Source organism: Salvelinus fontinalis, chromosome 6 (genome assembly GCF_029448725.1).
Source record: "Salvelinus fontinalis isolate EN_2023a chromosome 6, ASM2944872v1, whole genome shotgun sequence".
NCBI classification, from domain to species: domain Eukaryota; kingdom Metazoa; phylum Chordata; class Actinopteri; order Salmoniformes; family Salmonidae; genus Salvelinus; species Salvelinus fontinalis.
Genome location: NC_074670.1, coordinates 31,632,266 through 31,649,657, shown reverse-complemented (window position 1 = coordinate 31,649,657; position 17,392 = coordinate 31,632,266). Strand labels below are relative to the sequence as shown.

General features: G+C 42.1%; 1 protein-coding gene across 2 annotated transcripts in view; it reads right to left on the bottom strand.

The window, feature by feature from the left end:
* Nucleotides 1-1,107: 1,107 nt before the first annotated feature.
* The window catches only part of bms1 (BMS1 ribosome biogenesis factor), a 50,143-nt gene continuing 33,858 nt past the window's right edge, over nucleotides 1,108-17,392 (bottom strand). For both annotated transcript variants that reach the window (XM_055926156.1, XM_055926157.1), the window contains 5 exons: nucleotides 9,301-9,423; nucleotides 7,390-7,537; nucleotides 4,981-5,156; nucleotides 2,597-2,758; nucleotides 1,108-1,893 (listed from right to left, as the gene is read on the bottom strand). In XM_055926156.1, the coding sequence (XP_055782131.1) occupies nucleotides 1,666-1,893; nucleotides 2,597-2,758; nucleotides 4,981-5,156; nucleotides 7,390-7,537; nucleotides 9,301-9,423 (837 nt within the window). In that variant the 3' untranslated portion in view covers nucleotides 1,108-1,665. The remainder of the gene's footprint in view (nucleotides 1,894-2,596; nucleotides 2,759-4,980; nucleotides 5,157-7,389; nucleotides 7,538-9,300; nucleotides 9,424-17,392) is intronic.

Sequence of the window (17,392 nt, the reverse complement as noted above, 5' to 3'; positions counted from 1 at the left end):
GGCCGTGTTTCATGTTGGTTTATCCTGGAGTGTCATTTTGATAACCATTTAGATCTCTCTAGTCTAGGACAAGATGGCTTTTATCAATATATTTGCCTATATTTAACCCCTAGAAATTAAACGCTAATGTGGCCATCATAAATTCAGTTTACAATTGGCTCATTCATCCCCCTCCTCTCCCCTGTAACTATTCCCCAGGTCGTTGCTGCAAATGAGAACGTGTTCTCAGTCAACTTACCTGGTAAAATAACGGTAAAATAAAAATAAATAAAAAATAAATAACTACAAATGCCACGCTGATCTGAACGAGACTGCCGAATAGTGGCAAAGGTAAGAATCTCTGGATTAACTATCTAATATTAGCAACTTTCCACACTGGATTAACTATCTAATGTTAGCTAAATTTAGTAATGAATAAATGTCTTTACAATTGACACTTCTGTGAGCTGTCTTGTGCAAGTTTTAAATTGACACAATACCTGTTAGCAAAGGTGTCAGCTAGAGATGACGTGCAGGATCTTGCAGGGATTTGTAGTCTTGCATGATGTCTAAATAGAATTTTAGAATGCGTAAATAGAGCCGAATATATTGTTAAATCACCTTGCATGATATCAAAACGTCCGACCAGGTTAAGCCTACACGAAACATCGCCCTTATTTTAAGTGTTTCTAAAATTCCTTATGGGAAAAATTCATGGTGGAAATGTTGGGATTTCCCTGTTTGACCACTAAGGTATTATGAGACCTCAGCTGTGGGGCTCTATAGCGTCTGACTGCATGGGCAGCGCCATTGTGGCCATCTCCATTTTAAAGTAGTACATTTTTCTTCATTGGCGGATTGCTCCCAACTCAGGAATCCCACCCAGTTGACTACTTTAAAATGGTGGTAGTCCTCAATGGCAATGTCCATGCTAAAACGGGTTATATCCATGATGAGTTCGCTGTGACAGGCACAACTTCAAAGTTTCTGAAATGCCATGTGCTTTCATTTATCAGTGCATTTGTAACAACCTAACCATTATGAAACTTCTACTCGATCAAAATATATTATAGAATTACACTTACTTTACTTTTATGCTCTTTTAGAGTTAAGGCACTCACAATGTACTATTTTTGTAATATTTTTTATTAAAACACCACACGATTGAAGCTAGACGAGTGGTAGAGATATGACTAATATACAGTTCTTTCTGGTTCCTCTATGGAACCACTTGAAATGAGGTGTCAATAACTGGCATTGAAAAACCACATTACACAACCAGGCTACAGAAGCTGAAGAAGGATGTTCATCCATTCCTTGCATTTACACTCCAACCCCAGTACTGAAGACGCTCTGGGTGAAGATTACCCTCGGTACAGATCTAGGATCAGCTTCCCCTCCCCCAATCCTTCCTTCACACTGGATGCAGAGACATAAAAATGGTATCCATGAATGAGTTTCTCTGACTAGGGAAGTAGACAAAAGGCTTAATTGCTAAAATCCCAATGTATCACTTTAACCATCAGCGGGGAAAATGCTAAACTGACCCAAGATCAGCATCTAGGGGCAATTTCAACCTACTCCACTGCAGCCCAACAGATTATGCTTAAACAGAGGATTATTCCATTCCATTGGAAGGCCAAAAAGTTATTACACTGGTCTTTTAGAGTCATATTGATTTAAAAATCAGTCATCCTGCGGTGCCCCTTTCAGACTGGACCTCTGACTCTTCTTCTCCTTCTGGCCCATCATACGGTAAAGCTTCTTCTTCGCCTCTTTCTGCCTCTTGAGCTTGTCCTCCTCCGCCTTGTCCCGCTGCCGCAGGAAGTCCTTGTGCTTAGCGTGCTGCGCCACGTGCGCTTTCTTGCTCTTGTAGTTGTGCACCGTGCTCAGCGCGTTGAGCAGCGCCGCCATCTGGTGAACAAGAGAGGGAACATGCTCAGATTTTAAATGCAGTGTCATTCGTGTGTGTCAGGGGCAGTCATTGAAGCCACAAATGTTCAAGGCTGATCGCGGTACTGCAGGCATTGTTGGCAGAAAACAGGACCATCCATTATAGTGAATGAAAAAATGGCAGTCTTCGTGGTCCATCTTACTGTAAAAAAAAAAAATTCTAAGACAATCATGGTACCAATAATTACTTTAATACACCAGTTGTATGTCCTTGAAACTATTTTAAAATATCACACAGAAGTTAAGGATAATTAGTTGCTAATGGCAGCCTGCAGTACCCGGGTCGTCCTTCAACTGGAGTTACTCAATGAGGGAGCAGCACTGAGCCTGTAACTTCACTTAACCTACTTAAATTTGGCTTCAATGTGCTATGGAGTCTTCACAGGAATGAATGGCGTACCGTGATCAATGGCTTTGTCCATTCATATATATAGTTATTAGTGTGTAGGCTTTTGTTACAGCCCAGCTTTTACACAGATTTAGATCACGTAGACCACCATTTGTTGACTCAAATGTGTTAGTGCTGGGCTAGAACAAAAGCCTGCACCTTGGCCAGTCCGGTTTCGCTTTCACAGCATATTAGTACATCAGAGATAAAAAGAATGAGTAAATCTGACAAACATCATGGGATTTTTCATTATCGTTTCCGTAAGGAGACCCTTACCTTCCTCTCGTGGGGCTCCCGTATGACAGCGGGCCTCTGGAGGTCCTTGGGCGTCTTGCCCTTGGGCTGGTCCTGTTTGGGCTTGCTCTTGAAGGGCAATGCCTTCTGCAGCTCCCTGGGGATGTGCAGCTTGTTGAAGTGGCGCTGCGCTCGCACAACCGGCTGCCAAGGGGGGAGAAAGGGTCAAGGGTTAGGTCAGAGGTTCAGAATCCAATCAGGCCAATAGTCTTGCTTCAGCAGATACCTTTTCATACTACAGACGCTGTGAGACATTGGAGCTGAGGACGGATGTCAAATGGTGCCAGAGAAGATGGAGCGTAAACGCCACCAACAGCACGGGTGGTGAAATTAGATTTAGACTAACTTTACTGTCCACGCAATGTGGAAAATTTGCCTCCGGTTTCACATTTGTAAAACAGACATTAAATGCTGGGCGCTAGTTAGATATGTTTATTCTAATGGGCGAGCGAGAAATAAACTTGTAATATTGGTCACCATGGATGTCAGTGACATGCCTTGGGATGCACGACAACAAGCCTGTGCACCGAATGACCAGTGCACCGGTGTTGTATCGGTGCCTGCCAAACAGAGGTGCCTCCCACTGGGCAGCTGTATCAGTGTTGCTGGTGTTAGCTAACGTAGCCAAATGTTTTGCTCCATGTTTTTTTATTCCAAGTAGGATAGCAGCCTTTATGAGAAATAACTTATATTGGTAACCACCTGGATGTCACCGCGTGATAGTCTAGTGGGGAGAGAACGCATGGCAAGCAGGTGTTTCACAACATCGGGACAGTGTCCTTCGCCCCCGCCTGCCGAGCACAGCTTTCCCATAGATCCTTTAACCTTACAGCGAGGGAAGTAGTCAGCTAGCTAGCGTAGCCAATATATCAAGGTGACAGCTAAAGCACAAGCAACAGTGGTTGCTTGGTTGTACATTTTCGGTGAAAAATCACTACAACTAGGAAATTAACATTGTATCCAAAACGTATTATAAAACTAAATTAATCCTAACACTTTCCCAACGTCGGCCACTACGATACGTAGTGGCTCAGATGATATGTGTGCAGGACACTACCGTCCTGGACCAGAGCTAATGTGCAGACTGATATGTGTGCAGCACACTAACGTCCTGGACCAGAGCTAATGTGCAGACTGATATGTGTGCAGCACACTACCGTCCTGGACCAGAGCTAATGTGCAGACTGATATGTGTGCAGCACACTAACGTCCTGGACCAGAGCTAATGTGCAGACTGATATGTGTGCAGCGCACTACCGTCCTGGACCAGAGCTAATGTACAGACTGATATGTGTGCAGCGCACTACCGTCCTGGACCAGAGCTAATGTGCAGACTGATATGTGTGCAGCGCACCACCGTCCTGGACCAGAGCTAATGTGCAGACTGATATGTGTGCAGCGCACTACCGTCCTGGACCAGAGCTAATGTGCAGACTGATATGTGTGCAGCGCACTAACATCCTGGACCAGAGCTAATGTGCAGACTGATATGTGTGCAGCGCACTACCGTCCTGGACCAGAGCTAATGTGCAGACTGATATGTGTGCAGCGCACTAACATCCTGGACCAGAGCTAATGTGCAGACTGATATGTGTGCAGCGCACCACCGTCCTGGACCAGAGCTAATGTGCAGACTGATATGTGTGCAGCGCACTACCGTCCTGGACCAGAGCTAATGTGAAGACTGATATGTGTGCAGCGCACTAACATCCTGGACCAGAGCTAATGTGCAGACTGATATGTGTGCAGCGCACCACCGTCCTGGACCAGAGCTAATGTGCAGACTGATATGTGTGCAGCGCACTACCGTCCTGGACCAGAGCTAATGTGCAGACTGATATGTGTGCAGTGCACTAACATCCTGGTCCAGAGCTAGTGATATAGTATAGCTCTGGTCCAGGGTGTTAATGCACTGCACACATCCCATCTGAGATGCAAAAACACCATCTGAGACGCACGCACATGACTTTTGAGATTTTTAGACCCGGCAGCTGGATGCTTCTCGGATTGGCAGGAAGTAGGAAATGTACCCATAAATGAATCTGTGTGGTGTTATGTTTTGCTATGCGCCATTTTTACTTACCAAATGTCTTACGTTAAAACACCCCTTTTGTGAACAATAAACGGTTGATAGTCTAACTGCCTCCATATTTAATAAATTGAGCTTCGTCAAAAGATCAGGTCACACTTTATTTGGATAGTCCCCTATCGATCATCTACAGATGGCCAAACTATCTGTTGATATGCAACTGTTTGCTAGGGTTACGGTTAGGTTCAGAATTAGGGTCATGTTTGGAAGCAGCAAAACAGTGAGTGGACATTTTTCTCTATGTATTCTGGCTGCCACCTCATCGGTCTGGCCTTACCTTGTACAGTGAGTCTGTGTTGGGCTTGTTGCGGACCCCCAGGTCGTGTTTCAGCTGGCCCACCGTCCTCATGCCCGACCAACTGTCCTTCTGGCCCGCTGGCATCAGCAGGGAGGTCACGGGGTTGTAGAGCTGAGGGACTGACACCGGGTACCAGGAGCGCAGGAACACTATGTCTACACACATGAACAAGAGTAATTATTAACATTATGGCTGACCCCAATTATTCGACTGGTCGATTGTTTGGCCGATAGGCGGTAGGTCGACAAAGATTGTTTTTAGTCGAACAGTAGCAAATATATATATTTCTCCGTGAACTAGTCCATTGTGGAGGGCGAGACTAATCGTTTGCAGAGTGCACAACCTTTGCTACACTTGAGAAACAAGTTTTGGTTTATTTCATTCCATTTTTGAGTTGTCAATTTAGTCATTGTCTTTTGTTTGGAGCGCTCCTGTCAATGTTGAGTAAGGATGCGCACCTGATTACGCATAGATGTAGGCGTATTGGCTACCTGGCCTGATCATAAATGTGCCCATTTGGGGATCTGATAGAATTTCTGATTGGCTTAACGCACCACCACTAATGAGCTGTGGAGCGTCTCAAAGTAATGTTTTCTTCACCTCAAACAAAGTCTGTTTTTACATCCATTGAGAATGAGAATTCCTGTGCTGAGCTCACTAGCGCGGGAAACTCTGGTCCTGTCTACACTTGACACGTACATTTGACTTCTGCCATCAGAATACAAAAGACCACATTGAGAAGACTGGTCTAGATGCACAAAAGTTGCTTTGTGTTCAGATCAAACTGACCACTTCAGAAGGTGGTCAGGCTGCATTGTGTGCAGATTTCTCCTCAGTCTGGATGCAATCAGGCTACGGCAAGCTCATACAGTGGGTACAGTCTCAAGAATACTTTTGTTCTGGGACCGAGGCACCTTTTCATTATAACGTTGGAGTAAATACGTTCCTAGTGTGTGAGTAACGTGTTTGCTGGCCTCAAATACTAGCCAGCTAGCTAATATTTGTAACAAAAAAAATTTGGCCTAGAGTTATGCTAACCCGTTTGCAATCCCTTTAGCATTGCTTGTTAGCTACAGTAGTTATCTACTGCCATCAGTTGTTGTGCTACCATATTTCACCGTTTTTAGAATGCATACTGGCATTTGAATATAGCGCGGGAATAGGGAATCCAGACACGTTTAAACGTAGGCGTAGATGCACGCGTACGGAATTCCGTGAACAGAACTCTATGATCAGAATACTGAAGCTGCGTGAACTGTCAAGTCTAGACACGGCCTCTGGGCCCAGAATATTTTATACAAAATTGCAAGGCACGTCAGGCCGGACCTAACTTAATACAATGTTTCAAGTTTGTTGCAGAAAGGCCACGTGTAGCCAATGTGATTTATAGGATATTTATTTTTATCAGGATTATTTTCTACCTGCAGGCTGCAAGGTTTTTATTTATTGCCTTTATAGGCTATTTTTACATAATTTTCAATGGCAGAAGTTACTTTTTAGGTTCATAATTTTCATTTGGATAGAATTTTGATTAACCACATGACAATGATTTAGAGATACGAAGACATTATAAATAAAATGAAACTGTTCCACGAAAATGTACATATGAAAACCATAACTGGCATGCAGATCAGTAGAAATGGTATGATACATTTGCATTCCACATGAAAGTTTGCTAACTCCTCGTACAGCCCATTACCGGCAACTTCAGATGAGTAACAGCAGGATCTGTAAAAGCCAGTAGGAGCGGGAGGAGGATGGTCAGGTTAAGGTTTTTTCTTCTGGTTATCTTGATCTCTGGCTCCCTCGAGTCATGTGTCTTATTTCATCAAACAGTGAGTTTAAAGCATCAGACGAGCTCAATGCATATAGTTGATTTTAATAAAAGCATATAGGGTGTGTCTATATATGGAAAAATACACGGTTTCAAATTTTGACCAATCGATTGGTGAAAAGAACGGACGACTTTTGGTCTACCAATATATTTTTTTAGTCGGGGACAACCCTAAATAACATATACCAGGAGCACAGGTAACCAATATCTACACACAAGAGTAATGAACAACATGTAACAGGAGCACAGGGACGCAATGTGTAAACACACCCAGAAGTACTAGCTAGGAATATAAAGGCAGTATTCCGTGCAAATTACTGTAACGGCCATAAGAAGTTCCCATGAAATGTGCAACCAAAACAGTAGGAGCAATCTGCTGCAGGCAATACATACGTTTGTCAAATTGTGTAAATCCTGCTACTACTGGAATTTTCACCATATTACTTTCGCCTATCCAAGCCTTCAGATCTCCACAAGCGCATAGAGGGTAGGGTGAGGGGGCTACGGGTTGTTTTTGGGAATATGAAATGCTCTTGACTGCGCCAGTTGCTCACCACTCATCAGCAGCCTGTCTTCGAACGTGGCTCTGTAGGCTCCCGCCGGTGTTGACAGGGCCTTCTTAATTTGACCTCTGACCCCACTGACAGTTCGGATGGAAGCCCCTTCGAATTTCGCCACCTCCAGCACGGTGTTGAACATCCCCTGGGAACAAAACAGAAGTGTAAAGCTCACGTTTTTCTGAATTTTTTGGGGTGGACCTGAGTCTCATTTATACTCAGTAGTAGGGCTGATCTGACTTTATATTCACACAACTTATAAGGACATATACATAAGGTTAACATACCAAATTTCATGGCCCCATGTTCATCGGTTCAGTTCTTATCACACCAGGGCTATAAGGGCCATGTAGTCGACTTTGAATGCAGCAACTAATCATTCTCAAATTCATTAGAGGCTAATTCATTAGATAGTTTGTGACGTTGTCAGCTAACCCATGTGCACGCATCAATGGGGCAGAAGCTTAAGTTGTGATTCTGGATGGCCAGATAGCTACCAACAATGTCAAGAAACTGCCATGTGGGGAATCGTAAGTGCTCGTTTCAGCTAGTTTAATATTGTTCTTGATACCATGTCTTGAGGTGTTTAGACTGACTTCAAGTCAATACTAATATGGCTAAAATTGACTAGCTAGCTAACCAACAACTGAGACTAAACATTGGATAAGAAATATAGTTTACATGTTGTCGACAATCTAAGCCAACCCAGTCTGTTTTGCCCCATAGCAGTGTATGTGTCCGTTTTGTTGCTAAACCTCCAACCCGTCTATATACCAAATCTGGAGTCAATCTGATTTATGGTTCTTAAGATTTTTAAAGGATTTTTAGCATTCGCATATGTGCTAACGTGCGTCTATTGGTACAGTGCAGCCATATGAATGCAGCAACAACAACAACAATTCTAACCCATTGAGGACTGATGTAATGTATTAGCGTTACATAAGCGTTACATATGCAAATAATAAGTCAATAGTTTCCTTGTTTTTTGAGATATCAATACCAAATACAGTGTGTTTCATCTTAGGGAAGTCCATGATAGCGATTACAATTTTCAAGTTGATAGGCCACTGCGGAGTGGATTTACAGTGGTTAAAATGGACACGTAAAATCTGGTTCATGAAAATAAAAATAAAAAAGTATTTTTTAGCATATTAGTGCTAAAATGCACCTACTGGTATAGTGTGGCCACATTTGGAGTGAATCTGACTTAGTCCATTAAGATTTATTTTATGATTAAGCATAGTTAAAAAAGTGAATTGTTAAATGAGATCTTAAAAACATAAGGAAGCTAAATTCCAAACTTAACATGGTTCATCAAGTATTTCCTAATTGATCAATAACCCAGCCATTTCTTAACCAATCCCTTAGCCTTTCTCAAACTAAGTTACGAGATGTACCATGGGCATACATACATCATTTGGTGTTATTTGGATTCATGGTTCTTGAGAATACGTTTTTCCAAAATGTCCAAGATGGAGGGATATCTATCCCGACAGACCTTATGGGTCCTTGAGGCAAAAAAAAATCAGCATGAAGACAACAACCGTTTCAAGTCTCTAGGTCAAACAGTGTGATGGAGGTCAATTGTGCCATTCTTTTTGACCAAGTTACTCATGGCCTCTAGATTCTGTGTGCCAAATTAGAAAAAGAAAAACAAATCTAGTTATTTGACCACGTCAAGGAAAAAAATATAATAAGAATTCATAGAATAGGTTTCACAGCTTTGCTGTGAACCAATAATTATATATTAATACATTCATAAACCATTACTTACACAGTTGGTCCATAGTGTTAGATTATTTCTGTTATCCTGTTCTACAACAGATAAACAAATGTCTACCACAAAGTAAATACTGTATATTGTAGCTGAACTATGGTATGTCAGTAGTGCTATGAGGTGCATCCTACCTTGATGAAGGATGTGTTCTTGTAGATCTTGTATGGGTAGCCAATCAGCTTGAGCTTTTTGACTATGGTCACAGATTTGTCCAGGTCAAGGACAACTCCTGTAGCTGCGATGCGGAAACTGGTCTGTAAGAGAGAACGGAAAACTTAAAAGATCCTACTGGAAGTAAGCCATACTGTGTACTGGTATGGTTGTAGGTTACTCTTTGACAAATGCAAATGAGCCATCTTTGGTGTAATAGGTGTACGTACATATTGTGCTAATAATGACAAATAAATTAATACAAATATCCAGTTCACCATTTACCGGGTATTTACATAATATGGTAACATTTTAAAGAGGAGCTGAACTCAAAACAACTTCTATGGTTGAAAAAGATATTGCATCGATATGAGTCGTAAACAATTGTACTAGTTGCAAAATCTACTAAAGTGTAAGTGGTAGAAAGTCAATATCTTCCAAAATGGAGATTTGAGGCTGGCAGCAAGTAATTATTTATTCGGAGCACGGCTACATGTGACCCGATCATAGCAGCAGAGTTAACCTGCTGCACGCTATCCAATCGCAGCAGCAGAGTCAACCTACAACCCGCTCTTTTCTTTAGACAGCAGAGTTGACCAATTGAGGCATTAGCACACAGCGTCTCAGAATGAGACATGCAGTGCCTTCAGAAAGTACTCATACCCCTTGACTTATTCAAAAAAAATTGTGTTACAGCCGGAAATCAAAATGGATTAAATATATTTTCCACACACAATATCCCATAATAACAAGTGAAAACGTTTTTTGACATTTCTGCAAATTTATTGAAAATGCAATACAGAAATCTCTCATTTAGATAAGTATTTACACCCGAGTCAAAACTTTGTAGAAGCACATTTGGCAGAGATTACAGCTGAGTCTTTCCACACATGGATTGTGCAACATTTGCCCATTATTCTTTTCAAAGCTCTGTTAAATTGGCTGTTGATCATTGCTAAACAACCCTTTTCAGGTCTCGCAATAGATTTGAGTAGATTTAAGGCAAATATGTAACTCGGCCACTCAGGAACATTCCCAGTCTTCTTGGTAAGCAACTCCAGTATAGATTTGACCTTGTGGTTTAGGTTATTGTCCTGCTGAAAGGTGAATTAATCTCCCGGTGTCTGGTGGAAAACAGACTGAACAAGGTTTTCTTGTAGGATTTTGCCTGTGCTTAGCTCTATTCAGTTAATTTTTTTATCCGGAAAAACTCCAGTCCTTAACAATGACATGCATACAACACAGCATGATTCAGTCACCACCATGCTTGCAAATGTGATTAATTGCTTTGCCACATTTTTGGCAGTATTACTTAAGTGCCTAGTTGCAAACAGGATGCATGTTTTTTCTTCTTCTGTACAGGCTTCCTTTATTTTCACTCTGTCATTTAGTTTAGTAATGTGGAGTAACTATAATGTTGTTGATCCAGCCTCAGTTCTCATATCCCAACCATTACTCTGTTTCAAAATCACCATTGGGCTCATGATGATATCCCTGAGCAGTTTCCTTCCTCTCCTGCAACTGAGTTAGGAGGACACCTGTATATTTATAGTGACTGGGTGTATTGTTACGCCATCCAAATTATAATTAATATATATTTATATTTAGCATCTGCTTTTTTAATTATTTTTTTATTTACACACACACATCTACCAAATCACCATCCTTCATTGCGAGGCATTGAAAAACCTCTGTTCTTTGTGGTTCAATCTGTGCTTGAAATTCACTACTTGATTAACTTCTTATGGCTGCAGGGGCAGTATTGAGTAGCTTGGATGAAAGGTGCCCAGAGGTGCCCATAGTAAACTGCCTGCTCCTCTGTCCCAGCTGCTAATATATGCATATTATTATTAGTATTGGATAGGAAACACTCTGAAGTTTCTAAAACTGTTTGAATGATGTCTGTGAGTATAACAGTACTCATTTGGCAGGCAAAAACCTGAGAAAAAATCCAAACAGGAAGTGGGAATTCTGAGGTTGGTCGATTTTCAACCCAGCCCCTATTGAATAGACAGTGGGATATGGATCTGTTTGCACTTCCTACAGCTTCCACTAGATGTCAACAGTCTGTAGAACCTTGTCTGATGCCTCTACTGTGAAGTGGAGCTGAAGGAGACAGGAATTAGTCAGGTCTACCATGACCTGGCCATGCGCGTTCACATGAGGGAGCTCTGTTCCATCGCACATCTGAAGTCAATGGTATTCTCCGGTTGGAACGTTATTCAAGATTTATGTTAAAAACAATCTAAAGATTGATTCAATACATCGTTTGACATGTTTCTACTGACTGTTACGGGAACTTCTTGACATTTCGTCTGCTTTTAGTGAACGCGCTTCCTGACTTTGGATTTGTTTACCAAACACGCTAACAAAAATAGCTATTTGGACAAATTATGGACATTACCGAACAAAATTAACATTTCTTGTGGAAGTGGGAGTCCTGGGAGTGCATTCCGATGAAGATCAGCAAAGGCAAGTGAAGATTTATAATACTATGTGAGTTTTGTTGACTGCACAATTTGGCGGATAACTGTATGGCTTCCTTTTGTGGCTGAACGCTGTTCTCAGATTATTGAATATTGTGCTTTTGCGTAAAGCTTTTTGAAATCTGACAGCGGTTGCATTAAGAACAAGTGTATCTTTAATTCTATGTAAAACATGTATCTTTCATCAAAGTTTTTGATGAGTATTTGTTATTTGACGTGGCTCTCTGCAATTTCTCCGGATATTTGAAGCATTTCTGAACATGGCACCAATGTAAACTGAAGTTTTTGGATATAAATATGAACTTTATCGAACAAAACATATGTATTGTGTAACACTTAGTCCTATGAGTGTCATCTGATGAAGATCAAAGGTTAGTGATTCATTTTCTCTATTTCTGCTTTTTGTGACTCCTGTCTTTGGCTGGAAAAATGGCTGTGTTTTTCTGTGATTTTGCAGTGACCTAACAATCGTTTGTGGTGCTTTCGCTGAAAAGCCTATTTGAAATCAGACACTTGGTGGGATTAACAACAAGATTACCTTTAAAATGGTATAAGATACATGTATGTTTGAGGAATTTTAATTATGAGATTTCTGTTGTTTGAATTTGGCACCCTGCACTTTCACTGGCTGTTGTCACATCATCCCGTTAACGGGAATGCAGCCATAAGAAGTTAAGGCACTTGAAAGATAATTGTGTGTGGGGGGGTATAGAGATTGGGTAGTCATTCAAAAATCATGTTAACCCATGCAATTTATCAAATAAAATGTTATTTGTCACATACACATGGTTAGCAGATGTTAATGCGAGTGTAGCAAAATACTTGTGCTTCTAGTTCCGACAATGCAGTAATAACCAACGAGTAATCTAACCTAACAATTTCACAACAGCTACCTTATACACACAAGTGTAAAGGGATGAAGAATATGTACATAAAGATATGAATGAGTCATAGTACAGAACGGCATAGGCAAGATGCAGTAGATGGTGTCGATTACAGTATATACATATGAGATGAGTAATGTAGGGTATGTAAACATTCTATTAAGTGGCATTGTTTAAAGTGGCTGGTGATAAAAAAAAATTACATACATTTTCCATTATTAAAGTGGCTGGAGTTGAGTCCGTATGTTGGCAGCAGCCACTCAATGTTAGTTTATGAGATTTGTTACGCACGTTTGTACTCCTGAACTTATTTAGGCTCGTCATAAAAGGGTTTGAATACTTATTGACTCAAACCATTTCAGCTACAAAGATTCCACTTTGACATTATGGGGTATTGTGTAGATCAATGACAAATCTAAATTTGATCAATTTTAAATTCAGGTTGTAACAACAAAATGTGGAAAAAGTAGAGTAGTGTGAATACTTTGAAGGCACTGTACATGTAAACAGGGCTGAAAAGTGACTGGTAGCAAGAATATATAAATACTTATGGTAATATACTAGTGGCAATATATTAATGTAAACAAGAGTAATAGTAACCTGTAGCAGGATAAAAGACAGATAAAAGGTAGTGGCAATCAATAATCAATGAACAGCAAGGCTTGCAAAATCATTTCAGCCTCCTGAGGGAGAAGAGGCAATGCCGTTCATTCTCCACGACTGTGCTGGTGTGAGAGGACCAAGTTAAGTCCTCAGTGATGTGGACACCGAGCTCTTGACCCTTTACTGCAGCCCCGTCAATGTGGATCTGCACCCACCCCTCCTTCTTGAAGTCCACGATCAGCTCCTTGGTCTTGCTGATGTTGACGTAGAGGTTTATGTCCTGGTCTCACACGGACAAGTCTCTGACCACCTCCCTGTAGGCTGTACGCCTCATTGCAGAGGGGGGTGTTCAGTTCCAAGGTCCTGAGCTTGGAGGGCACTATGGTGTTGAACGCTGAGCTGTAGTCAATGAACAACATCCTCACATAGTATGCATTCCTTTTTTCTAGGTGGGAAAGAACAAAATGGAGTGCAATTGACATTGCGTTGTCAGTGGATCTGTTGGGGCACTATGTAAATTGTAATTTCTCCTGGGTGTCTGAGATGATTGAGTTAATGTGTACCATGACCAGCCTTTCAAAGTACTTCATTATTACATAATGTGAGTGCTACTTGGCGGTAGTCATTGTGTCAGGATGCCTTAGTTTTTGGGAACAGGAATGATGGCAGTTGGTTTGAAACATGTGGGGGTTACTGACTGGGACAAAGAGATAATGAAAATGTCAGTGAAGATGCCTGCCAGCTGGTCTGTGCATGCCCTGAGGACATGCCCCGGAATACCGTCTGGCCCAGGGCTTTAAGAGTGTTGACCTGTTTAAAAACCTTACGTCAGCCCCTGAGAGAGAGATCACCCAGTCCTCTGGATTAGTGGGGGCTCTTGTGAAGGGCTCTGTGTTGTTTTTGTTGAAGCCTGTATAAAATGCATTGAGTTTGTCTTGTAGAGAGGCATCGTTGGGCAGATCACGGCTCGGGCTTCCTTTGTGGTCCGTTATGTACTGTAGCCCCTGTCACGTGTTGGAGCTGGTATAATAGAATTCCACCTTGTTCCGATATTGTCCTTTTGCCTAGTTGATGGCTCTGGAGGTCGTAGCAGGACTACTCGTACGCGTTTTGTGTCCTCAGCCGTAGCCTCGGGGTTGACTGCTGTTGTGCATCCAAGTCAGGGATGTTAACCCTCTGGCCCATATACGGGTTGTAAAATGTTCGATTTGGACACCGATAAGACTTAATTGTAACGCAGTGGCTGTACAGTAATATGCTATACATGACGTCAGAGTTCAGGGTCTCCGCTTTACGGGATTCACCTAACAGATGGTTCTAAACTTGAGCACCACCTGAAACAAGATGTCCCTATCCCTGCAGCTAACTGGGCTACTTTTGCACACACAAAAAATGTCTGAGTGAGGATGCTGTAAATGAAGGGGATTCGATCTGTTCTAACAGACGTTGAGGGTTATAATAAATACCGCACTGATGTCATACAAGCCAATCACACTCCTGTGAGTCCAAATGTGCACTTCACATATTATAAAACTCATGTAATTTACATTACAAACGTCAATGATCGCCATGTTTGATGTACAGTTACAAGAATGACAAGGCATCAATACCATGAGTTGTTTGGAACAGAATGAGCCCGTTTGACGTATTGTGAAGACAATTTGCCCCAGAACACGCACCACACTCCATTAACCTCACCAAAATGACTGTTTCTCTGAAGTGCCTTGTGAAAGCCTAACACTGAGATCGTATCTTAGCTAGCCATGTTGGCAATAGAATACACTTTCAAATGATGCCCAGCAGACTCAGATTGGAAATTATAATGGACCGCTTTTGGATTGCGTAAACAGTAAATGTGTGTTGCTTATGATGCTAGGCTGTGTTCCAAACAAAAAACTACAAGTGTGCTTACTTCACTTCCTCAACAGCACAGCTAGGAGAGCTCAAAAAAAGCACCTACTAGTTAAAGGCTCTTTCCTTGAGTAATGAAAGTGCATTGAAATGACTTAGGAACTTTGCACACTTGGAGACACCAGTTACACCTCTCACTCAAACCCTCGTCATTGTTTTGACTAACAGTGCATTCAGAAAGTATTCAGACCCATTGACTTTTTCAACATTTTGTTACATTACAGCCTCATTCTAAAATGGATTAAATAAAACATTTCTCAATCTACACACAACCCAAAATGACAAAGTGAACAGGTTATCAGAAATGTTTGCAAATTTATAAAAAATATAAAACACTTATAGTATTCAGACCGTTTGCTATGAGACTCGAAATTGAGTTCAGGTGCATCCTGTTTCCATTGATCATCCTTGAGATGTTTCTCCAACTTGATTGGAGTCTACCTGTGGTAAATTCAATTGATTGGACATGATTTGGAAAGACATACACCGGTCTATATTAGGTCCCACAGTTGACAGTGCATGTCAGAGCAAAAACCAAGCCATGAGGTCGACGGAATGGTCCATAGAGCCCAGAGACAGGATTGTGTCGAGGCACAGATTTGGAGAAGAGTACCAAAAAACACAGTGACCTCCATCATTCTTAAATGGAAGAAGTTTGGAACCACCAAGACTCCTCCTAGAGCTGGCCACCTGATCAATCGGGGGACAAGGGCTTTGGTCAGGGAGGTGACGGTACCGGTGAACCTGATGGTTACTCTTGACAGAGCTCCAGAGTTCCTCTGTGGTGATGGGAGAACCTTCCAGAAGGACAACCATCTCTGCAGCACTCCACCAATCAGGCCACTCCTTAGTAAAAGGCACATGACAGCCGGACTCTGACCATGAGAAACAAGATTCTCTGGTCTGATGAAACCAACTCTTTGGCCTGAATGCCAAGAGTCACGTCTGGAGGAAACCTGGCACCATCCCTAAGGTGAAGCGTGGTGGTGGCAGCATCATGCTATGAGGATGTTTTTCAGTGGTAGGGACTGGAAGACTAGTCAGGATTGAGGAAAAGATTAATGGAGCAAAGTACAGAGATCCTTGATGAAAACCTGCTCCAGAGCGCTCAGGACGTCAGACTGGGGTGAAGGTTCACCTTCCAACAGGACAACGACGCTAAGCACACAGCCAAGACAAGGCAGAAGTGGCTTCGGGACAAGTCTCTGAATGTCCTTGAGTGGCCCAGCCAGAGCCCAGACTTGAACCCGATCGAACTTCTCTGGAGAAACCTGAAAATAGCTAAGCAGCAATGCTCCACATCCAACCTGACAGAGCTTGAGGGGATCTGCAGAGAAGGGAGAAACTCCCCAAATACAGGTGTGCCAAGCTTGTAGCGTCATACCGAAGAAGACATGAGGCTGTAATCGCTGCTAAAGGTGCTTTAACAAAGTACTGAGTTAAGAATCTGAATACTTATATAAATGTGTCATTTCATTTATTTTTTAAATGTCTAAAAAACATTTTTTTCCTTTGTCATTATGGGGTATTGTGTGTAGATTGATGGGCATTTTACATAATAATATGTGGAAAAAGTCAAAGGGTCTGAATACTTTCCGGGCGCCGAGCGAGATGGCTGCCTCGCTTCGCGTTCCTTGGAAAATATGCAGTATTCTGTTTTTTTATGTGTTATTTCTTACATTGGTACCCCAGGTGATCTTAGATGTCATTACATACAGTCGGGAGGAACTACTGAATATACGATTAACGTCAACTAACCACCGTTCCTACCAGGAATATGACTTTCCCGAAACGGATCCAGTGTTTTGCCTTCCACCCAATACAATGGACCTGATCCCAGCCGGCGAAGCTACTCGACGCCGTAAAAGGGGAAAACGTAGCGGTCTCCTGGGCAGGCTTCGGAGACGGGCACATCGCGCTCCACTCCCTAGCATACTACTCGCCAATGTCCAGTCTCTTGACAATAAGGTCGATGAAATCCGAGCACGGGTAACTTTCCAGAGAGACATCAGGGATTGCAACGTGCTCTGCTTCACGGAAACATGGCTAACTCAAAAGACGCTAACGGAGTCGGTGCAGCCAGCTGGTTTCTTCACGCATCGCGCAAACAGAAACAAACATCTTTCTGGTAAGAAGAGGGGCAAGGGGGTATGCCTCATGATTAACGAGACGTGGTGTGACCATCATAA